General features: G+C 34.9%; 3 protein-coding genes across 6 annotated transcripts; all 3 read left to right on the forward strand.

Moving 5' to 3' along the window:
• Positions 1 to 2,157: 2,157 nt before the first annotated feature.
• On the forward strand, positions 2,158 to 7,949 carry LOC107922766 (poly [ADP-ribose] polymerase 2). Of its 2 annotated transcripts, XM_016852925.2 has the most exons (18): positions 2,158 to 2,385; positions 2,469 to 2,751; positions 2,844 to 3,007; positions 3,140 to 3,221; positions 3,404 to 3,639; positions 3,871 to 3,997; positions 4,165 to 4,220; positions 4,684 to 4,757; positions 4,897 to 4,943; positions 5,022 to 5,071; positions 5,236 to 5,298; positions 5,888 to 5,968; positions 6,161 to 6,271; positions 6,370 to 6,445; positions 6,656 to 6,798; positions 7,176 to 7,249; positions 7,477 to 7,579; positions 7,677 to 7,949. In XM_016852925.2, the coding sequence occupies exons 1-18, from the start codon at positions 2,236 to 2,238 to the stop codon at positions 7,767 to 7,769; spliced, it is 2,013 nt and encodes a 670-aa protein (XP_016708414.1). In that variant the 5' UTR covers positions 2,158 to 2,235; the 3' UTR covers positions 7,770 to 7,949. The 2 variants fall into 2 exon arrangements, with proteins under 2 accessions (XP_016708414.1, XP_016708415.1); XM_016852926.2 differs by lacking the exon at positions 5,888 to 5,968 and having other exon boundaries at positions 2,224 to 2,385.
• A 4,447-nt stretch (positions 7,950 to 12,396) lies between these two features.
• On the forward strand, positions 12,397 to 19,027 carry LOC107924483 (gamma-tubulin complex component 4). Of its 3 annotated transcripts, XM_016854955.2 has the most exons (16): positions 12,397 to 12,998; positions 13,096 to 13,387; positions 13,479 to 13,615; positions 14,029 to 14,127; positions 14,294 to 14,414; positions 14,920 to 15,192; positions 15,281 to 15,361; positions 15,433 to 15,516; positions 15,656 to 15,742; positions 15,891 to 15,946; positions 16,033 to 16,203; positions 16,371 to 16,596; positions 17,411 to 17,499; positions 17,838 to 17,991; positions 18,287 to 18,409; positions 18,492 to 19,027. In XM_016854955.2, exons 1-16 carry the CDS (start codon positions 12,829 to 12,831, stop codon positions 18,558 to 18,560), a joined length of 2,232 nt encoding a protein of 743 aa, XP_016710444.2. In that variant the 5' UTR covers positions 12,397 to 12,828; the 3' UTR covers positions 18,561 to 19,027. The 3 variants fall into 3 exon arrangements, 2 of the variants coding, with proteins under 2 accessions (XP_016710444.2, XP_016710445.2); XR_005904851.1 differs by lacking the exon at positions 18,492 to 19,027 and having other exon boundaries at positions 12,626 to 12,998; positions 17,827 to 17,991; XM_016854956.2 differs by lacking the exons at positions 17,411 to 17,499; positions 17,838 to 17,991; positions 18,287 to 18,409; positions 18,492 to 19,027 and adding an exon at positions 16,814 to 17,353 and having other exon boundaries at positions 12,626 to 12,998.
• Positions 19,028 to 19,645: 618 nt separating this feature from the next.
• Positions 19,646 to 23,066, forward strand: LOC107923973 (blue-light photoreceptor PHR2). Its single transcript, XM_016854197.2, has 4 exons — positions 19,646 to 21,797; positions 22,098 to 22,327; positions 22,518 to 22,619; positions 22,725 to 23,066. Exons 1-4 carry the CDS (start codon positions 20,817 to 20,819, stop codon positions 22,798 to 22,800), a joined length of 1,389 nt encoding a protein of 462 aa, XP_016709686.1. The 5' UTR covers positions 19,646 to 20,816; the 3' UTR covers positions 22,801 to 23,066.
• The last annotated feature ends 92 nt before the right edge of the window (positions 23,067 to 23,158 follow it).

Raw genomic sequence — 23,158 nt, forward strand, 5'->3', positions numbered from 1 at the left:
AAAAAGAAAATCTTTTGGGAGGGAGGTAGAATTAAGTTATAAATTTTGATAGAGTTAAAATGCAATTTCATTATTGTGTTAGATATATAATATATTTATGATTTTTTAAATGACTAAATTAAAACTTTATCATTTTGGGAGACAAAGTCAATTTTACCATTATTAATTTATAAATTTTAAAGGGTAAGCAAAGAAAAATTCAATTTTAAGGATTGCCCCCTTCGTGCCACCTTCGTAGGTGAGGATGAGATATTGAAAGCCCAATAGGTGGAACGTCATGTTGATAGCTCCACAATTGATTCATTTTTTTAATGGCACAATGATGAAGAATGTGAAAATTAAAGAATTTGGAGTAAGGGTTATTGATGCCAATGGTTATGGGCGAAGGCAATGCCTAGCATTTGGCAAAGTCAACAAAGATTAAGGAATTAAGCTATTGGTATAATAAATAAATTATTATTTATAAAATAAAACTAGAAAAAAATGAAAAGCTGGGAACTGATTTAAGTATTGTTTGTGAGTTTTTTTAGATATCAATAAATAAATTTCATGTTAGAAAAGAAGAAAAATAAGTATTCATTTATATATATTTATGTATTTTTATAATTTTATATGTATTTTATCGAAAAATAAATTTTAAATATATATATTTTTTATTTTTTAAAGTTTTTTGAATTTTTAATTTTTAATAACCAAGACTAAATTAACAAATATGTAAAGTTGAGGGTTAAACTTGTTAATTTTTTTAGAATTAGGACCAAATTCATAGAATGTATAAACATTAGAGGGTTAAATTGGTTATTATGCCAAAAACGAATGAGCTACTCAATAAAAAACTCGCAGAAACCAAAAGCATGTTGATCCAAATGGAGTCTAAAAGCCTTAAAATCATGAATAAGTTCAAGGGCCTTTCTTAAACTTTAATTAGTCTTCCGGGAATTTGCTGCAAGTCTCAACGGGCTTTCTCTTTTGGGCACACAGGATTCGGCCCTATATTTGGAAGGAGTGCTTGGCACGGTTTTACTCTTAACGCAAACGAGGACGAAGTCAGTAGTGGGCAGGGAATTATTGGTTTTTTAACCGCTCTGGTTGTTTCACAAAAATTAAATCTAAAAAATAATTTTAAAAAATAATTTATTTTTCTAAAAAAGTTAATATTTGTTAGTGTTTAGATTAATTTGTGTAAAATATTTTCTGTTGTTTGGTAGATTTCTTAAAAATATTTCATAAAATTATTTTTAATTAAATAAACTTACATTTGAAATTTTCTTATTTTTTTCATTATTTAATTAAATTTATTTTTATCTATAATTTTATATTTTATATTGTTTTTGTATATATTAAAAATATTATGTTAAATTTAAATTCATTACAACATCATTTTTTAATTACATGACTACTAACTGAGTATTTTTTTTAAAAATGTGACATCAACAAAATTGATAAAAAAATTAACGATGTCAACAATTGGATTTGATTTTTAAATTTAAAAAGTAAAGGGACTAAATTCTTGAAAATAAAAGTACAAAGACTAAATTACAAATATGTGAAGTGTACATAGACTTATGACATATTTTAACCTTTATACTACAAAATATTTATTATTAATATATTTATAATTATAATAAATATTTATTATTAAAATATTAATATAGAATATTTTCAATAATATGTGAATAATATTATTTAAAATTATTATTTTTAAAATTTATTATTAAAATAAAATTGAAATATTAAATAATTTATTAAAATAATAAATTATATTTATTATATTAATAATTTATTATATGACTAAATATAAATAATTAAATACGTATGTTTAATAATATTAAAAAAATATAATATTTTAAATATTTTTAAAAATAAAAATAAAAATTATTATTAATATAATAATATTAAACTTGATTTAAATTAATTTTTATATAAAAATAAAATTATATATAGATAAATTTTTTTTTCTGAAAATGACTTGCACTTTTTAAAAGAGTAAGTCATTTTACAAAAAAAAAATTGTTTTATCTTAATCTATAAATTATTTTTTATTGATTAAACTATTTTTTATGAAACAAATATAAAAAAATATAAAAAATATTTTCTGTAAAATATTTTTCATAAAACTTTATAGATAAATGGACCCTAAGCGAAACAATTCCGGAAGAGGCTGCAATGGCAATATCGTGCTGGGAAAGCTACTAAAACGACAGCGTTTTGAAGCACATTTGTCACCGTATAAAAATGTATCCCTCCATTTCCTTCTTACATTCTCAAACGATTTCTCCCACACTTTGCTCATCGAAGAACATGGCAAGTAAGCTGAAAGCAGGCCAGCTCCGAGACGAACTCGCCCAGCGTGGGCTTGACACAATCGGGACCAAGCCCTTACTGGTTGCCCAATCTGCTTTTTACTCTTTTTATCTGCCCCTTTGTTCTTTGTTCATTTTTATTGATATGAGTTGTTTATATAACAGGTGCTGAGACTGGAGGATGCTTTGCTCAAGGAGAGGAAGAAAGAAGAGGAAAATGGAGGCAAGGCTAACAATGCAATCGGAAATAACAAGAGAAAAAGAGGGAGGGAGTCGGATGTCTGTAGTAACGAGGATTCGGACAAAGTCAATGCCGTTGAGGAGTTTCGACAAATGAATGTCAAGCAATTACGCGAACAAGCTACTCTTCGAGGCCTTTCCACTGTTGGCACCAAAAAGGAACTTCTCGAGCGGCTTTGTGAAGATGCCGACAAGAATCCTCTTCCTGGTAAGATGATTTTCAGTTTTATTGGTTCATTTTGTTGGTTAGTTCCATTTGTGAAAGACTGAAAGGGGTTTCTTTATTTGTTGCGTGGGTAGTTAAAGTAGAAGAAGAAGAAGAAGAAGAAGAAGAAGAAGAAGAAGAAGAAGAGAAGGAAAGTAGGAAGGAGGAGAAAATCGTTACGGCCACAAAGAAAGGGGTGGCTGTTCTGGATCAAGGGATCCCAGATGAGATAAAGGCTCATTATCATGTTCTACAAAAGGCTAGTCTTTGTTGTTTGAATTCCATTTTTGAGCCTGTCATTTTGAAAAATATTTTGCCTGCCTGCTTTATTCTTTGTTACAATATACATTTACAGAACAGAAGAATTAATATTTTAAGTTCTGTGATTCAGGGTGATCATATCTATGATGCCATGTTAAATCAGACGAATGTTGGGCAAAACAATAACAAGTTCTTTGTGATCCAGCTTCTAGGTTAGTTCTTCGTTATAATGTTATGCGTTTTCTCCCCACTGGTTTTCAAATTTATTGCTTTAAGTATCTTTCTCTTCCAATTTCATTTGTATGGACCTATGCACTTCCTTTTTGGGGAGTTTTTAGGGTGGGATATTTGCTAGTTCTACTTTGATAATGATTTCCTTATTATTTTCTCACAGAATCTGATGACTCAAAGACATACATGGTTCATAATAGATGGGGTAGAGTTGGTGTGAAGGGTCAAATTAAGTTACATGGCCCCTTTACTTCACGACAAGCTGCAATTGATGTGTTTCAAACCAAGTTCTTTAACAAGACCAAAAACTATTGGTACAACAGAAAAGACTTTGTTTGTCACCCAAAGTGCTACACCTTGCTGGAGATGGACTATGATGAAAAAGAAAAGGATTCTGATGTGAGTTATTTTAACACATAAACAGATGACTTACTGACTCCTCTACCTTCTCCCACTGCCCTCCTCTTTCTGATTTGCCTTAATGTTTATGAAGCACAATATTTGCTTGCCTAAAATCATGTTTAAGGAAATGAGAAGAATGGGAGAGAAGGAGCATCATATAATCTATGCTAGTCTTGGAGCTTTAATTGCCTGTTGAATTTCTTCTGACTTCTTAATTATTATATTCAGGTCAAAAGAAAGGCTAACTCTTCCATTGGTGCTCAATTGCGGGAGACAAAGCTTGAACAACGTGTTGCTAAGTTTATCTCTGTTATATGCAATATCAGCATGATGAAGCAACAAATGATGGAAATAGGTTAGTTAGCTTACAATTGTTACCTGAACTATTTATATACATGAGAGATGTCTGGTTCAATTTTTAAGCCATGTTTGCTTCATTTGGTTTTCTAAAGCCTTGTAAAATCCTTTTTATTTATATTCTTGCCTGCTAATATTTCCTATAAATGTTGTGGTTGTCTTTAGGATACAATGCTGACAAGTTGCCTCTTGGTAAGCTAAGCAAATCCACAATTTTAAAGGTGATTTTTCAAGACATGCACAAAACATTTCTTTTTGAAATCTTTTGTGGTTAGAAAATATAAGAGACTACAGAAGGTAAAAAAGTATTCCACTTTGGTGATTATTTACATGCTAGGTATACCTTTCTAAACTAATTTTAAATATTGAAGGTCTAGTCCGGTCATTGTGTCAGTGAGTGTAAGCAGCTTTGAACTTTTTGAGCGTTCAGATTACTTCTTTAATCTGCCCCTTAATCTACGTTTGGAGTTGAGTACCCCTTTTCCATCCATTATGGTCCCGAACTTCCTGCTATGCTTTGTCTTATGATGATTTCTTGATATCGATCTTATTGCGGATGTCTTTGTTTCACGGTGCTTCTGCGTGCTTGTTTTCTCAAGCCTGCAGTAACATTGGCATTACATTTGTTAGTTAGTATCTTTTTTTATTGAAAATAAAATATTAATTATGCTTGGATATGTTCAGGGGTATGATATCTTAAAGAAAATTGCTGATGTGATTGACCAGTCAAACAGGAGCAAGCTTGAGCAATTAAGTTCGTAAGAACTTTAAGTTTTTTCCAACTTTTGTTAGATATGCATAATAGTAAATGCTTTATGATATTGGGTTTATGTTTATTTTCCGTGAACTCTTCATGTTGAAATGTGAATATCATTCGTTTTATCTTTTCAATTACAGGGAATTTTACACCGTGATTCCACATGATTTTGGATTTAGAAAAATGCGTGAGTCTTCTTCTTCATCTCCTCCTCTAACCATACCCAATAACAATATTACAACTGACGCAGAACTATATGTGGCAGGTGATTTTGTCATCGACAAACCTCAGAAGTTGAAAAAGAAGTTGGAAATGGTGATTTATACCTAACTACCCTCTATTGTTTTAACTATCTGCCCTTGCAGCTTTTAGTAACATCAAGTATTATTTTCATGCCTGAGCATTTTACAAGTTTGTGCCAACTTTTTTAGTTGTTTCCTTCAATAAGGGCAATCTCAGTTCCTCTTATGTAATTGAAGGTTGAAGCCCTGGGAGAAATAGAGGTCGCATCAAAATTATTAATGGATGACATTACGATGGAGGTATTTTACTCCTGTTCGGTGATGCTCTTTTCTACATTCTTCCCCCTTTTTAAATCTCCCATTTCAGTGAACCCTTTAAATAAGCTGAACCGTAAGTTGAGTTTTAAACTACTAAAAGTTTTTGCATGCCTAACAAACATTGCATGCAGGACATAATTGTATTTTGCTAGCCAATTGACAATATTGTTTTCTTCATATGCATCATACATAAATATTGTGGATAAAGTTGAGTCTGTTGTAGAGCTTATTTTTCATTTATGAGTGCTGTATTTGTATGACTTGTAAACCATATGGCCTGCAGGCTACAACTATGTTCTATCAACATTTGAACTGTTATAGTTCTTTCTTTTTTTAGTCAACTGCTAAAAAAATTATACAATCGTTGTATTATAGTGAGCTTAATTTGAGCATTAGTTAATTTTAGCACCCAAATTTCTTCTATCTCTAATTTCTTTTGTTATACTGATGTGTCCATATATGCATACATACACAAATATTGTTGAGATGTTTATGTTTTTCCTGTTCTTTCTCATTAGGTTATGTATGCTCTAAAATTTTCCTCTAACTTAATTTTGTGCGGAATGTTTAGGAAGATCCTTTATATTATCGGTACCAGCAGCTTCACTGTGAACTGTTTCCTCTTGACAATGATACTGAGGAGTTCGCTTTGGTATTTGTTCATCTTTGTAGCACTAGAAATTTGAATTTAACATAAAACTTAAGCAATTTGTAACTATCTGCTTTCTTTTTGGTGCCCTCTTCCAAATTTGAAAAAAAAAAAAAATTGCAGAATAGTTTAGCAATGCATTTTGGAAACTAGCTTGTTTACATTTTCTCTGTTCTTTTTTCTTCCCCGGATCAGATTGTAAAGTATATTCAGAATACTCATGCTCAGACACATTCAAATTATACAGTTGATGTTGTTCAAATATTCAAGGTGACAAGAGACGGTGAAAGTGAACGCTTTAAAAAGGTGCCTCTCATGAAATATTATTTCCATGTTAACTGTAGAATGTCCTTTCTACCAAGTGATTAGTATTGGTCTAACTTTATGGCTTCTTACCTGAGCAGTTTTCTGGAACAAAAAATAGAATGCTGTTGTGGCATGGTTCTCGGCTTACTAACTGGACTGGCATTCTGTCCCAAGGTCTATCCTTTTCTCTTTTGTTTCTAAATGTTGTTATGTATGGAGATTTGTTTCCTATTTTCTCCCGTTTCTGGTTCTTGCGATTGGCATTCTGTATCAAGGTCCTTCCTTTTCTCTGTTGTTTTGCATGTTGTCCAGGATGTTTGAGTGGGATGTGGAATGTGTTTGTCAATAACCACATCTAACTGTATCGTACTTATCATCCATCAGGTTTGCGCATTGCTCCACCTGAAGCGCCTGCCACGGGTTATATGTTTGGGAAGGGGGTTTACTTTGCTGATATGTTCTCCAAAAGTGCAAATTATTGCTATACTAATTCTGCCTTCACAACTGGGGTGTTGCTTCTATGTGAGGTAGTTCTTCAATCAGTTCAAATTATATTTTGGTAATAACCTGGAATATAATGATGGTTCCACCATAAACTGTGTTAAATTATTGTGTGAAGTTTATGCATTTTTATCAGAAATTACAATCCGAGAATTTCCTTATCACAGCGACTAGTTAACCAGATACTCTTTGTATCAGTGGTTCAAACTGATTCATTTTCACTCAGCGAAAATTAGTTTCCTATCATGATCTCATTATTTTGATGCTGTGCATTTGAATTTTCTTGGAATTCAGAAATTGACTGCTTGCTACCTGTTTCTGCACGTCTGCTTTCCCTTGTCCTTCTGTGTATTATAATCATTCCTTTGGCTTAGTATCTCATAAGACATATATCTCTTTTTAGGTTGCCCTGGGTGACATGGCTGAGCTTCTACAAGCTAAAAGCGATGCTGATAAGCTGCCGGATGGGAAGTTGAGGTTTGTAAATTTTAACTAAACAGATTGCTTATAAATAACTGGCATATATGTGTTTCTAATAACTTAGGACTTTCCAAATGCACAACTAAAAACCGTGAGGAGCTTTTTCCTGCCTTATGCCATTTAGAGTCTCCTGTTTATATTGTACCATTTGTGAGCAACATCGACATTAGTTCTGTCCTCCTCTTTTTAAAACATGTTAATATGACATTGATTCTGTATTGCAGCACAAAAGGTGTTGGTGCAACTGCACCGGATCCTTCTGAAGCCCAGTCACTTGATGATGGTGTTGTAGTTCCCCTAGGAAAACCGAAGGAGCAAAACCGGAAGGTAAGATTAAGAAATTTATTCATGGAAATCAATCATTTTTTCTGAAACTAATAAAATATCTTATGTTTGTTATATGCATTTGAAATTTCCTTTGCAGGGTGCTTTATTATACAATGAATATATAGTCTACAATGTCGACCAGATAAGGATGCGCTACTTGATTCAAGTTAGTTTCAAATATACAAAGTAGTTGTCCGCACATTTGTTGATTTACTGCCTGGTTTTGATAGAATTTTGATCTGTAATCTATATGTTGTAAATGTATGAAACATATTTGCATTTGCTCTGTAGCCCGTGTATGATACCAGGCAGGGGACTTGTTTCATACGTTTTAGACAAAATGAACCCCATTCCTTTTTCTTCTCTGAAATTCGAAATCCTATAGGCGTAGTCTTAGATTTGAATAAATTTGCTATTATCATTATCTTAGATTTAAATTATTTTGAAATAGTATTTTTAAATTAGTAACTCGTTTTATTTCTATAATAGAGGTTCCTATCAACAATAAATTAAAGGCTTCCTTTGACTTCAATATAAACAACATTCTGTTTTGGTTTCACACTGATATTAGATTGTTCAAATTCCATTCTTGGTGTGTTTTGGTTATATCGGTTGGTATAAGATTATAGTTTTAAATCAACATTTTCTTTTTATTTTTTATTTAATTAATATATATAAAATAGAAAACATTTATGAGTACCAATTTCAAAACAAAACCACATACTCATTAGATTATTTATTAAGTTCTGATTTTTTTTCCAATGCTTTCAAAATATGTTTATATTTCATTTTAGGTGATGGCATAGCATGACCGATAGTCAAACTGAAATGATAGGGCTATACATACGTCGGCCGTTAGGTTTAATAGCTGTTTCTTTGTTGTTGGAAGCGAAGTCAAATATATGCATCAATCAAAGCATGGAGAACTTTTACTCATAGCTTGTTGGAAATTTTTTGAGTGTATGACCAATTAAGGCATTTACTACAATACCCACGACACAACACGCTAGCTAGCATTTATGTCTCTAAATTAGATTTTGATGATGGCTTCTGCTCAGAATCTATGTTCTTCCACTACACAAATTTGGTGTTATTAATGGGTGACACCACTGTCTGCAATTTATTTTAGATGGACTTTCAACTATGCTTGTGTGTACATATAGTTTTCTTAGATAAACAGAGCTTTTGAGCTTCAGTTTTAACTACTTTGTCTACTGAAAGTCGATTTTAAGTTAATTCAGGATATCGTATTAGTGATAAATTTTATTTATTTATTAAAAGGAAGGGGATGAAATAAGAGGTTTTTGAGAAGACATGCGACTTGGTGTTTTACTTGTTCAATATGCCATCAGTCTTACAACTCTCGAGTATTTGGACACTTTTTGCTCCATTCTTTTGATGTTAGCACGATTTGGTAAATGATTATGATTTTCTTTCTCTTCTTTTTCAAACCTTGCGACCATAGCTTTGGTTTGCTTACATGCACTAAATCCCTGTCATGTATGACATAAGGCCATCAAAATTGCAGGGAATCCGGATTTAGTTTAAATGGTTGGTCGATATATATATAAAAAATGCTGGTGCCTACATACACACAACAGTGAATCATATCAACCTAGGGAGGCCCCCTTCCTCACATGCTCATTGATACAAAACACTCGAAAGCTTGCACGTTTGAACCCAACACGCAAAGCCTACGTCTACTTCCACTGTTACGTTATTCTCTTCTGCTTCTTCCACCAACACAACCCAACTGGTTGAGGTTCTTCAGCCTCAAGCAAGCACACATCATATAAAATAAATAAATAAATGGGCCCATACCTTATATGGTGGTGGGACCTGATTCGTGGCACGAGATTCTTGATCCAATGGTAGCCAGCCATTGAGGCAAAGCCTTGGTCTTCCTTAGATATCTCTACTTTTAATTTCTTCGCTTTGCGTACAACTACTATATATGATTGCATCGCATGCCTTTTGGCTTTTGGCTTTATTTTGTCAGAGATTTTTTTTCCTTTTTATTTTCTCACACATTGCTCCCCTTCTTTACCCGTTGCCCAATGGCCATTGCCTTTGGCCTCGTTACAAAATAAAAAAACTATAATTTAAAAAAAAAAGGGGCCAGCTCTGTCCCTCACCTCCATTTCATTCTCTCTTTGCACTTATATAAGTACTTGAGCTGCTTCAATTCATGCATCTCTTTCACAGCTTCTCAACGTATCTTTCCAACTCAATATGAGTGATGGATGTTGTGGCGGGTGCGAAGCTCCTTGTTGGAGAAGCAGGGCACGTGCAGAAAGTGCTTGAATTGGTGCCACATATATCATATGTATATATATCACCTTCTGCACGTGCTCCCTTTCTCCAACATGGGTTCCACACCTATTACTCTCTCCTTTGCAATTGCAAGCTCCTATTATTCATGAATTATTTGTAAGTAATGCAGTAGCAAATAAACATATTACCACTCCCCAATCCCCATTTACTCATCATATTTTTTCTACTAATTTCTTTTTTTAATTCGGTTAGTATATGTTGGAGACTTGGGACTTCATTCACTATTCTAAACGGTTGCTACATATGTAATGTGTATACACATAATCTTCTGGGCCATGCAGCGCATTGGATATACAGGAGGGAGATCAGCAATGTTGGTGCCCTGGGGTTTTAAGTCAAGTGTAACACTGGCCTTCTGGTTTGTGCAGCATGCAATGCACGCATGGTACCGTTTGTGGGTGGAGATTATATATACATATGTGTGTGTCCATATCCATCCAAGTCCAGGAAACTCCATTACTATTATTTTAAAAATTGAGCGCACTTATAATAAATCTCTACCTATTTTCGACTCCCACTCTCAGTCCAATTCAGGTAATGCAGAATATATTACCATAATTGATAATTTGATATATCAACAAACAAACTGTTGCTTTTTATTAACAAATGGATACTTATAAGTCAGATTAAGTTTGAGAATTTCAGTAACCAAAAGAAAAGTTGTTGTCTTGAATTCTTTTATCAAAATAAATGCTCCTCTCCTTAGACATCAATCAAGCAAAAGCGGTAAAACATATGCCTTACGTTGTAATAATTTAGAAGAGGTGCGCTCCAACGCATTTAAGTAGGCGATTGGCCCGTTTTAAGCCCAAATAGTATTTCCAGCTATTCGCCCTTATTTCAGCCGACTTAAGCGGTAGTTAGTTTGACCCATTAATTTTATAAAGGGCCTAGCTAACCCTCGTCGGATTCTCAGTTCACTCGCACCAATCCATTTCGTCGGCCTCAAATCCTGGTAAACCCACTTTCTCTTTCTCTGTATTGCCCGTTAACAAATCTCATCTGACAGCAATCACGAGATTGAGTGTGGGTTTGGATAGGCGATACGATGGATTTAGTTTACTTTTTGTCTCACGCTATACTATCATGACAATATTTAATCTCAATGCCATCATTGTTTTTACACTAACCATAAGTAAATGTACCACCATTCAAACCCACCCTAATTCGAATATTGGAAATAATATTTATGAGTACAAAGAAATAGCACCCAAAGAAGAGCTCTGGAACAATTTTTATTTGGAATAATGACGTTTTTAGGAATAGTTATTCCTAGAACAACCATGGTTTAGAACAATTGTATTTTTTCAAAAGGGTCATTAATCAAAAGTTCTATCAAGAAAAATATCACCACAAAAATTCATGTTCAAAACAACTTCTAAATTGATAACAATTATATATAGAATAACTCAAGTTTGGAACAAGTTAAAATAATGATTATTTAGGAACTACTCTAGTTAAAAACAACCATGTCTTGTGTTTTAAGATATATTCCGTGAAAAATATTTCACATAGTACTGCTTCTTCATCAAATTAAAAGAAGTGAAAGTAACCTTAAAATGATATTGAATTAGCAAATGAAATATGAAAGATGGTTAAATATTTTTCTCTCATTTCAAAAATAAAGTGAATTCTTGCACATAATCAACAAAACTTTTCGCCATTCTTCTTAATCATTAATAGAATTGTAGCTAAAAATTAATTTTATTATTCGTGCTAATTACCTAGCTTTGTATTTCCTATTTTTAAAGATCCATAAATATAAACCCTTAACAATTAGTGATACCGAATTTGCTTCAATTTTTCCTTTTGCTTTTTATAGGTACATCTCGTTTATTTTTTTGCTAACACTTCCTCATTCCATTAAAGACCTTTCTACACCGGTAAATATTTTGATAACTTTAGCAGTTATCACAAATCTCACAATCTCCTAACCTTTTGCAGGAAACCATCTTAGCTTGCACACTGTATCCTTGTTTACTTTTATTTGTTGTATGTTTAGTAGTAATTTTTTTCATCATGGAGAATGATTTTAATGTTGGTGGAAATAAGGGGAGTTGAAATGAAGATGTTGAAGGGAATGATGGGTTGAGGAGGTCGATGGTGAAAAGAAAAAAATATTCTACGAAACATTCATGTGGGCACTGGGGAGTTACCTTTACGCTATTTAGTTGATGTAGTTATTTCTGTATTTCTCCATCTGTTCTCTCTTCTCGATCAATTCTCCTTACCTCCCTTGTGTATTCGTTGCGCACACAATGACTCTTCTCATGTTTGAAATACCTGCTTGTGTTGGTGTAATCATAAAACTAATCAACATGAAAAAACCAGACGATCTTAAACAATGTGGACAAATAAAGGAGTCGCTGCTGGCAAGATGAAGGAGCAAAACGACACAGGGCAACTATTACTCATGCTATGTGCATTTTGTTTTGTCTTTGTAAACATCCGCTCCTCAAAAAAAATGAGGAGTTCGATGCTGTTATTTGTAATTGCGGAGCTTAATGAGTGCATTAGAAGAAGTCATAAACTTGTTATATTTCATCCTCATTTGTTTATTGAATCAATGCTTGAAAGTTTGAAACTTGAAACCTTCCATCAATCTGTAATTAGTAGAATGACCGACACTAACCGGAATGGTACTATAATGGTGGTGTGCAGCATTTGGGCTCTTTATTAAGCAAGGCCCAATCCATTAATGTTGTCTAGTGCAGTAGTGGAGTGAGCCGGCAAGGTTATACAGCAGCCGGACTTCACCCGGCAATCGGCATTTTGGAGACTAGCTTTTAATTCAAAATTTTATATACTGCTACTAAAGTTTAATCAGCGGTTATTGGAGAGAATAGAACAGATAAGCCATGAATTCTCTCTGATTGTCTTTCATTTCACAAAAACGACTATAAAGAAGGGGGGAAATGTTGCACGAGCTTTTACTAGCACTTGTTGGTTACACAGGAGATCTAATAATCGACGAGCGAGAACATCATAAATCTCTCGGCATTTGCTTATCCCCCAACGCTCCCATCTCCGAACAACGTTCCTTCAAGCTTGCTTCCGACATTTCCTTCATCGACCCCAGTGAAAGGTCTTAAGAAAGAAAATTTTAATTTTCATAAACATCCAAAACCCTCTCTCTCTCTTCTCTCTTTCCTTAGGGTTTCATACGAATAATTTTCTCCCAGGGATCTTATCGAGAAGCTAATTACGTTAGGGTTTTACTACCGAGAGCTCGATCGCTTTGCCACGAAATCCCGGAATCTAAGCTGGATAAGAGCGGCTGATGTTTCTCCTTTGGACAGAGCCTCTGAGTTGTCAAATCCTAAAAGCGGGAAGCCGAGCGTTTATCGAAGAGCCATTGCTAATGGCCTGGTGGAGATACTCTCTGTCTACAAGTCTGCTGTTCTTCAACTCGAGCAGAAATTGTTGTCGGAAACCATGCCAATTTTGGCAACTGTCACTCAGGCCCTCAATAAGGTTTCTTGTTATTTTAAGCACGTCGTATCGCTGATTTAAATTTCCTAGTTGCTCTTTACTCTCGTTCTATAAGTTTATCATTTCGTTGCAGTTCTTTGTTATATTGCCGCCTTTGTACGAGCTTATTCTAGAGATTGAGCGTGATGATATACGTGGAGGACAGCTTCTTAACCTTTTACACAAACGCTGCCACTGTGGGGTGCCTGAATTGCAGGCCTGCATTCAAAGGTATTGAGTTTCCTTTGTTTTTTTGCTTTGCTTTTCTAATGCAAAAAATGCGACAAGTAGTCTCCATTTCTCCTATAAAAATGCCAGTTTGTTTTCTTAATAATAATACCACCCTTTTCTTATGCCTCTCTAGTGAAAATTTATACTGCAATTAAAATTCATATTTATTGCATTCTTCAATCTGCTATGATAATTAATTAAGATTAAATCAATGATTACAATCCAAACTTCTATATGCCTAATTTCAGTGTTCATGTAATTGCTTGTGAATGGCTGGGGAGCCTGAGACTATGTTTATGCTTGGTTATGAGTTAACTGTCTTCAAATGTAGTTTTAGGTTATAGCCATATGTTCATTGCTTAAAAATGTTAAGATTTTAATGATCAGCTTGTAGACTAATTCTTGAACCATAGGCTTCTTTGGCATGGTCATCAAGTGTTGTATAACCAACTATCATCGTGGATGATTTATGGAATTCTACAAGACCAGCATGGAGAATTTTTCATTAGAAGGTAAGGATTAAAACAGTATGTATTTTCCCTTTTTAATTCATACAAGGATTTTTTTTTTTTGGAACTTTAATGTCTTTTAATTCTTTTATTTCATAAGTCGCATGGACTTTCTCTTTGGTTTGTATCCTTACACATTGAACTAGTTTAATGATTCTATTATTTCCAGGCAAGAAGATCGGGATGTGGAATATGGCTCATCTATCTTGGATACATCAGAAAAATTGGCTCACTTGTCAACTGTGGATACATCTTTAACTGATTGGCACTTGGGCTTTCATATATTTCTGGTATTTTTGGAGCCATCTCCTAATTGTTTTAGTTTCTTTTTTTTTTTCATGACATTGTTGCAAACCTCTGTTCCTTGTTTTAGCTAAAATTAATTATTACATATAAACTTGTTGGAATGGGGAAACTTTATTCTAGGGTTTGTGGTCAATTCCCATACTTCCAGTCACATTTGAGCATTTATTTAGCAAATTGTTATTAGGATAGCAGACATCACTCACTTCATTTGATTTATTGCTGTAGGCATTAGTTTCTATAGATGAATAAAATCGTCACTGTTTTCTTCATTAGCAGCAATTAAGAAACAAGGATTTGTGTGTGGGAATTGTTAGGTTAAATCTGCAAGTCAACAAACCAGTAATCTATGTTCTGCTACTGTGAACCTATAAGTTAAATGGAAAGAAACCTGGAAATGAATCTCAGATAAAAAGGATTTTGTGCATACTTCTTTCTGTGTTCTTAGTTTTGTTGTCGCGAGCTATTTATTCTTCGGCTGTTGTTTTGTAGGATATGCTCCCTGAGTATATCCATATGCGTGTAGCAGAGTCTATTCTTTTTGCTGGTAAAGCCATCAGGGTTCTCTGGAACCCAAGCCCTGCAATCCAATTTCAGGATGCTCTGTCTAATCAGCAGACAAAAAAAGGCTCTCAAAAGTTTCATGGATCAGCTGTGGGTGTTCCTTTCCAGAAGGAGGCTTTCCTGGATGTAAAAACAATTGGAGAAGAATTGCTCCCACAATCAGTGGCTGATAAGATTGAAACTATGCTTCTAGATCTAAAGGTTTTCTTCCACAGTTACATAGTATCATATCTACTTATGCCCTTAAATGGAATAAAGCTTTTGTTAATTGTGCATTTATTGTTTGTAGGAATCATCAGAATTTCACAAAAGATCATTTGAATGCTCAGTTGACTCTATCCGGGCTATCGCAGCTAGTCATCTTTGGCAGGTGCTTTGTGCGGAACTTGCTTCATGATGTATTTGAAGTCTGTATTTATTGAATTTGCTCTGATTCTGCAGCTTGTGGTTGTGCGTGCTGACTTGAATGGCCACTTAAAAGCTCTAAAGGACTATTTTCTTTTGGCAAAGGGAGACTTTTTCCAGGTAAAGAATGCACTGCATGTGAAAATTTGCTTTAGATTATGTGTTCTAGTCTTCTGACTTGATCAACCAGGTAAAATAATTTTAGTTATTTCCTTCTTGAAAATACGTAACATGTTAATAGATATTCATTATTCTCTAGTGCTTCCTGGAGGAGAGCCGGCAGTTAATGCGCCTACCGCCTCGCCAGTCAACTGCTGAAGCTGATCTTATGGTTCCATTTCAGTTGGTATGAGATTATTTCTATTAACTTGTTTGAGGCCAATATATATGAAAATTTTAGTTATTCTCGAATATGTACAAAGATAAGGGCTTCTTTTTCAGGTTTCAGATTGAAATAACTGTTTGTATGAATTCCTCGGCTCCTTGCTTTGCAGGCAGCCATAAAGACCATTGGGGAGGAAGACAAGTACTTTTCTAGAGTATCTTTGCTGTAAGAATCTAGTCGTTTTTCACTCAGTTATGCCGTATCTGGAAACTATAAGGAATGTGATCTTAATTGTCTTTCTCATCAATCAGGATGCCTTCATTTGGGATCACAGTGAAATCCTCTCAAAGAGATTTACCGAAGACAAAAGCATACACTGATGGAAGTTCAGAGACCTCAGTTGGTGGTTGGGATGGTATTGCACTTGAATATTCTGTTGATTGGCCCTTACAGCTTTTCTTTACCCAAGAAGTGCTCTCCAAGTAAGATTCAATTGCTTTATAGGTCCCTTGAATCTTTCTTATTGCTAAATTTCCTTTGGGCAAGAAGCAGCCTTTGAAATAAGAAACGATAACTGTATAAACAATTGATAGGCTTAGCCTATATGATTAAAAGACTTCAAATATTTTTAATCAGTATTGTGTTCCAGGTATCGTAGAATATTCCAATACCTGCTGAGGCTTAAACGAACACAAATGGAATTGGAAAAATCCTGGGCCTCTGTTATGCATCAGGAGCACACATATTTTGCCAAACACCGCAAGGACCAGATGAACTGCTCAATATCTCAGCCACCGCAGCAGTGTTTTAGACCAATGTGGCGTGTTAGAGAGCATATGGCATTTTTAATCAGAAATCTTCAATTTTATATTCAGGTCCTTTATACTATACAGTTCAAATAATGTGTCTGCAATGTTGGTCCCCCCCCCATCCCAACCCCCAAAAGAAACGAAGGGTTTTCATATCAGTTGTAGGCATTATTAATGAGTTTGTCCATTTATAGGCTTGGGTTAAACTATATCTTTGATACTTTGACTATTATCTGGGCTATGGTTACACTGGTAGCTGAAATAGTTTGATCATTTTGCATAGGTGTTAAATGGGCTGTGAATCATCCAAAGGGGTGCTCACCACTTGAAGTTTCTAGCTAGCAACAATTCTTGCAGTTATTTCAAATATTATGACAAAATACTGGCATAATCATGAAAGTCCCTTTAGGATCTATATGGTTAGTTCTTCGATGCATAATGATTGGCCGGTACTTTGGTGCAAGTTTGTGGCCTAGATTCAAATTGAACAGTTGGGAAGAGTATCATCTGATGCAAAGTCTTTTAATGACATCTTCAGTGTTGCATCATAGGTGGATGATTAACTTCTACTCTGATCAATTACTTAAAAACCCAACACCATGGATCCTGGTGGAAACGAGTCAAGAGAATAGTACTGGCAGCTGAAATCAGATATAGATTCCTATGTAGTTTAATAGACAAATTCTGATATAGATTCCTTTAGAATTAAGACGCTCTAAGATAAAATGACATTGAGAATTAAATAACCAAAATTCTTAAATTGTTATACCATTTTTGGTTTTTCTTGTTTGTTCAATGTAGATGTGTTCTTCCCTTTATGAATTTATATTTTGCTCATTTCATGAATCATCATAATAGAGATTTTAACTTTTCTGTTTAGGTTGATGTGATAGAATCTCAATGGAATGTTTTGCAATCTCATATTCAAGATTCTCATGACTTCACTGAACTTGTGGGTTTCCATCAAGAGTAAGATGAGTTCCTTCTCAACTTTTGGATACCATGTCAGCCTAGTATCTGCTAACTTAAACGAAAAGGCAAACAACCTAAACATTGAATCATTTTTTCTTGTTACTATTAGTAAGGACTTGATTTAGGTGAATTTCTTACAAATAATCTTGAAGTATATTTTTGGCCTTCTGGGTCACTATTGTATATTTCGTAGAAGTCATTCCATAATCCATATATAATTTAAGTAGAAAGAATAATCCATATAAATTGATGTTTTCTCTTTTTATTCTTTTTGTTTGTCTTGCCAAACATTGATGATGTGGCTGAATGCTTACATGTTCTTAGCATCATTACAGGTATTTGTCAGCTTTAATCTCTCAGTCCTTCTTGGACATTGGCTCTGTGTCAAGGATATTGGACAGCATCATGACTCTTTGCCTGCAGTTTTGCTGGAACATTGAGCACCAAGAAAGTAGTCAAAATACATCTGAACTAGAGCGTATAACTGAGGTACCCATATCTAGCATCTTTTATTTGCTTATGCAGTTAACATGGCAAGAATAAGTATTTTGAGTTAGTGAATATGATGGATATGTGCCTTGAATTTCCAACATCATTTACAACTTGGCATTAGTTGGTTGTGACAATTTGCCTACCTTTTTAACGCTTGAGATAGATCAAATTTCCACAAAGGAAATAACAGATATCTGTTGTTTGATTAACTTGTTGTCAGGACTTTATTATTCATGTTACTATTTGCATGGTTGTGTATTTAAAAGATATTGATCCGAACATTTTTTTCCAGGAATTTAACAAGAAATCAAACTCCTTATACACTATATTGCGCAGTAGCAGGCTTGCTGGGAGTCAGCGAGCTCCATTTCTTAGACGTTTCCTTTTGCGAATGAATTTTAATTCATTCTTTGAGGTAGGGATAAATGCAGTCTTACATATACTAAAGAACTTAGATCCTGTACCATTCTTACACGCTGTTTTGTTTCTATGAACAGGCAACTGCAAGGGGTGTGCTGAATGTTGTTAGGCCACGTCCATCTCTTCCTGTGTTAAATCAGCAATAGCAAATTGAAGGTATGAAATCTCTGATGTAGCTTGTCCTGGTTCAGTGTTCACGTGCATTTGGTTGACTGGAGAAAATAGTGCTTTACTATACCCACTCTGGTTTCAACTTTCTGAATTCCCATTGACCGTCTCAATCAGTTGTTGCTTATAAGGTATGTGCCCACTACCTGTGGACAATTGAGTAACCATCTCTTGAGATTGAAAATTGAGATAATATTGTTGTGGGGTAGTTGGCTCGAGGTTGAGGGTGAAGTTAATTGTATACTATTATTATCATCGGTGAGTAATAGGCCCGTAGAAAGCTAGAGTGTTGGTGAGTCGACTGGACTTCTCTTCTGTATGACATTTGGCATTGGCAGTTAGTTTCTTTTCTTTTGCATGTCATTCAGCAGCCATGACGCTGGCGTACATACAAATGAATCACAGTGCTTAAACTAAAAAAAATCTATTTTGATTTTTCTTTCAAGTATAGAAAACTTTTAATGGTGGATTATAGTTTTTTGTTACTTTTAATGCATGTACCCTTACAAGGTATAAAAAATTACCTCATTTGGAATTGGTGTTGATCTGATCCTTGTTACACAACCTTTTAAGAATGGGAGGTTGAAGGAGCATTTGTTTATTATGATTAACTTTACTTAATTACTTTAAATTTGCCTTTGGGTTTATAAATATGAATTAAAATTTTAGATTCTGAGCGTGCATAAACAAAAGTAATATTCATTATTTTGAGTCTTTTTACATCTTTTGTATATAAAAAAAAAAAGTTAATGCATCTATCATCCCCAAATTGTGTCCTTTATTTTAAATTAGTCTCCAAATTTTAAAACATTTTAATTATATTCTTAAAATAACGATGTTATATTAATAAGGTCTTTTTATTATTAAAATCATTAGTTCAACAATTAAATTAGACACATATTTCATGTGGCATAATTAAAATGAAAATTAAAAAAAATGAATATTGTGAAAATGGATGTTGTAAAAACCTCATTTTAAGGTTTTCAAAACTTTTACTGAAGGTAAAGTCACGTCGTAGTAAACCTTTAAATTGCCTAAGGGGTGGGGAAAAAAGAGGATTGAGGATTTTTGATGGGAAAGTTTGAAAATCCTTCAAAAGCATCATTTCAAGCTTGAATCAGATCTATCTTTTCTCCTTTGAAAATGGCGGTGTTTTGAGCTTTCCGTATCTCCCAACAAATGTAATCAATGAGCTCGGGATCGAGCGAAGAACTTGAGGTAAGTATTCTTTGCACCAAAATTCAACATTGTGCAAAGGAATGAAATCCTACCGAATTTGAGTCGTAATGAAAGAGCGAAGTGTTCCATGTGGCTCAGGCAAGGGGCAACACATGATGTGCTTTAAGAATTTCGAATGATAATTGCATCTAAGACAAGAGGTCGTGCAGTTTTGATGTCTTCTGACGAGAGGGAAGATGAGGGAGAGGGAGAGATATTTGGATTTGACAATAAATAAGTCATTCTTGGTATGATGTCAAACAAATAAAGAGTCAATAAGGATTTTTATGATTGCTTCAATTTTATATTGGTAGAAAAGAAAAGGAAAAGTATCATAATTCCATTCTTCTTTCCAGACGTTGGGAAGATGCTTTACCAAATGAAAACCATAGCCCAAGAGCCTGGAAAAGGTGACTTGAAAATTTGAAAGTGTCCCAAACTGAAATAAGGTTTCCATTCCCCATATTCCAGCTTGAATGAGATCCCTTTTTTAAGGCTATTGCATGCCCAAGAGGGGTTACGAGTGATTGGAGCATTAAAAGCGGAGTATGAGTGGAAGTCAAGATTCTTGCCATCAAAGCTTGTTTCGCCAAGAGAGTTAAATTGCAATTTCGAAAGTATTTAAATTCCATATATTTTTTTCTCTTTTCGTGTTAATTTGAGCCAACTCATTCAAGAAGTCCATTAGTGAACCTAATGTTTTTATTCTACCAACCCAACCCTAAACCCAAAAGGTCTGGTAAGGCTACAAAGTCCAAACTAGTGAGTGGTGTGGAACTTGAAAGGTTGGTGGAAAAAGGTTAGGTGTAGTGGGTGGTGGGAGGAGTGAAGCACAAATATAGAATCACCCAACAAAAACAAATTTGAAGACTAAAGGCAAAGGGCAAAGGGCAGAGGGCAAAGGGAAAAGGCGACAAGGAGTAGACTTGTTAGATATAACAAGATAACAAAACCTTCGAGTCACCACTCACCACCCACCAGGCCCAGCTTTCTTATCTTTACCGGAAAACATCATCATGGATTCCAATCCCCAATCTTGTGAAAACCCTGAAATCAAATCAACCGAGGTGCAAACCCAAAACCAAAATCAAGTTTCTCAATCCCCATTTGCTACTGCATCTCTTTCTTTATCTTCCTTGCCCCCAACCCTACCTACTCAGTTCTTCATCCAACCCAAAATCTTATCTTTATTCTCTGCTCAATGTCCCTCCAAAGTTAAAGTTCCAACTCAAGCTTCCTCTCTTTCTCATCTCTCCCTTTCTTCAACTTCCCCTTCCCCTTCCAAACTTTCCTTCAAATCCACCTTTGCCAATAACCCTCTCCAGTCCCCTCTCTCCTTAGGTCCGGGCCGCCATCTCGACCCCTCCAATGGCGCCGCAATTCGTCGAGCTTCCATCGTTTGGTTCCGCAACGATTTACGGGTCCACGACAACGAGTGTCTCAACACCGCCAACAATGAGTCCATGTCGGTTTTGCCGGTTTACTGTTTTGACCCTCGAGATTACGGGAAATCCTCATCTGGGTTCGACAAAACCGGTCCTTACAGAGCCACATTCTTGATTGAATCGGTTTCGGATCTCCGGAAGAATCTGCAAGCACGAGGGTCGGATCTTGTAGTTCGGATTGGGAAGCCGGAGAGTGTTTTGGTTGATTTAGCTAAAGCTATCGGGGCTGACGCTGTCTATGCTCATAGAGAAGTTTCTCATGATGAGGTTAAGGCTGAGGAAAAGATTGAGTCGGCCATGAAAGAAGAGGGTGTTGAAGTTAAGTACTTTTGGGGAAGTACTTTGTTCCATGTTGATGATTTGCCGTTTAAATTGGAAGATATGCCTTCCAATTATGGTGGATTTAGGGATAAAGTTAAGGGTTTGGAGATAAGGAAGACGATTGAATCATTGGACCAAATGAAAGGGATGCCTTCTAGAGGTGATGTGGAGACTGGAGATATTCCTTCATTGACGGATCTGGGACTTAACCCTGCTGCCACAATGGCTCAGGTTTGAGATTTAAACTTCTATATTTTCCGTAAGAATATTGGTTCACTTATCTTTGTATCTTGCTTCAAACTAGTAGTAGAAATATTAGGGTACTCACATCTAAAGTACTACTGGTTTGGATTGTGTAGTTTAATTATCAGCATCAGGGTTGTTTCAATTAGCAGTGCTGGCTATGTCTTAGGGTTGTTTCAATGAATGATTGATTGGGGGAGTCTACTTTTGGACGCTTTACTTGGACTTATTTTCTTTTGATTTATGGTTTTTAAAGGCGTTGAGAAAGTATTGGTTGTTTACATGTAGGATGGCAGGCCATCTGTTAGTGCTTCTATGGCTGGTGGCGAGAATGAAGCATTGCAAAGGCTTAAAAAGTTTGCAGCTGAGTGTAAAGCACAGCCATACAAGGGGAGCAAGGATGGTAGCCAAGAAACCATATATGGTGCTAACTTTTCTTGCAAAATATCACCATGGCTAGCTATGGGATGCCTATCTCCCCGGTTCATGTTTGATGAACTAAAGAAAACTGCAAATAGGTATGGTGTCAAGTACCAGTTTTTTCCCTTGTACAAATAATGTCTAAATATGGAGCTTTATTTTTGGATATGTTTGAAAAACAAAGAGTAAAATGGTGCAATATGATCCCTATTACGAAACCCAATGTAGTGGGAGAAGGCTTGGTTATCAGATGTTTACTTATATTGAAGGCATTTATGTGATTGGCAGGACCGTTTCTGCTACCTCAAAGAAAAATGATGGGGGCAGTGGCTCACCTGATACTCAAATGAACTGGCTGATGTTCGAGTTGTTGTGGAGGGATTTCTTCAGGTAAATATGGCCTTGATTTACATTGACAGCAACAATTTTCTTTTCCTCCAAACCGATTAAGGGCTAAACATTTCATCACGCACGATCGTTTTTTTTTTTTTGTAGATTCATCACCAAGAAATACAGCAGTGCAAAAGTTGGAACTGCTCCTGCCACAGGTTGTACAGGTGCCCTTGCTTAAGCAAAGAATATGTGGTGGTTTTGAGGTTTGAGGATTGTTGTCAGTTCTTAAAAGAATGGAGTTTCAATTTGCATTGAGTAGCTGTTTGATGGTAGAATAGGTTGCTCAAAAGGCACTCACTCACTCCTTGTTGAGCTCTTGTTCTTGTCGCCTAATAAATTTCTTTAATATCCTAAATTTGTCTTGGTTTTCCAGCTTTGTAACCGTTATGGCCGTTTCTCCATTGTTTAATGGAAATTAGCCAAGTTCGGGTTGGTTCTAGAAAAGAACTTGTAGAATTTTTATAGGTTCCATCCATTTTGGTTCATCGATTTTCAAGAATAATTCTTATATCCTATTTTTTTACTGGTTTAAACAT

Source organism: Gossypium hirsutum, chromosome A11, assembly GCF_007990345.1.
Source record: "Gossypium hirsutum isolate 1008001.06 chromosome A11, Gossypium_hirsutum_v2.1, whole genome shotgun sequence".
Classification (NCBI taxonomy): Eukaryota; Viridiplantae; Streptophyta; class Magnoliopsida; order Malvales; family Malvaceae; genus Gossypium; species Gossypium hirsutum.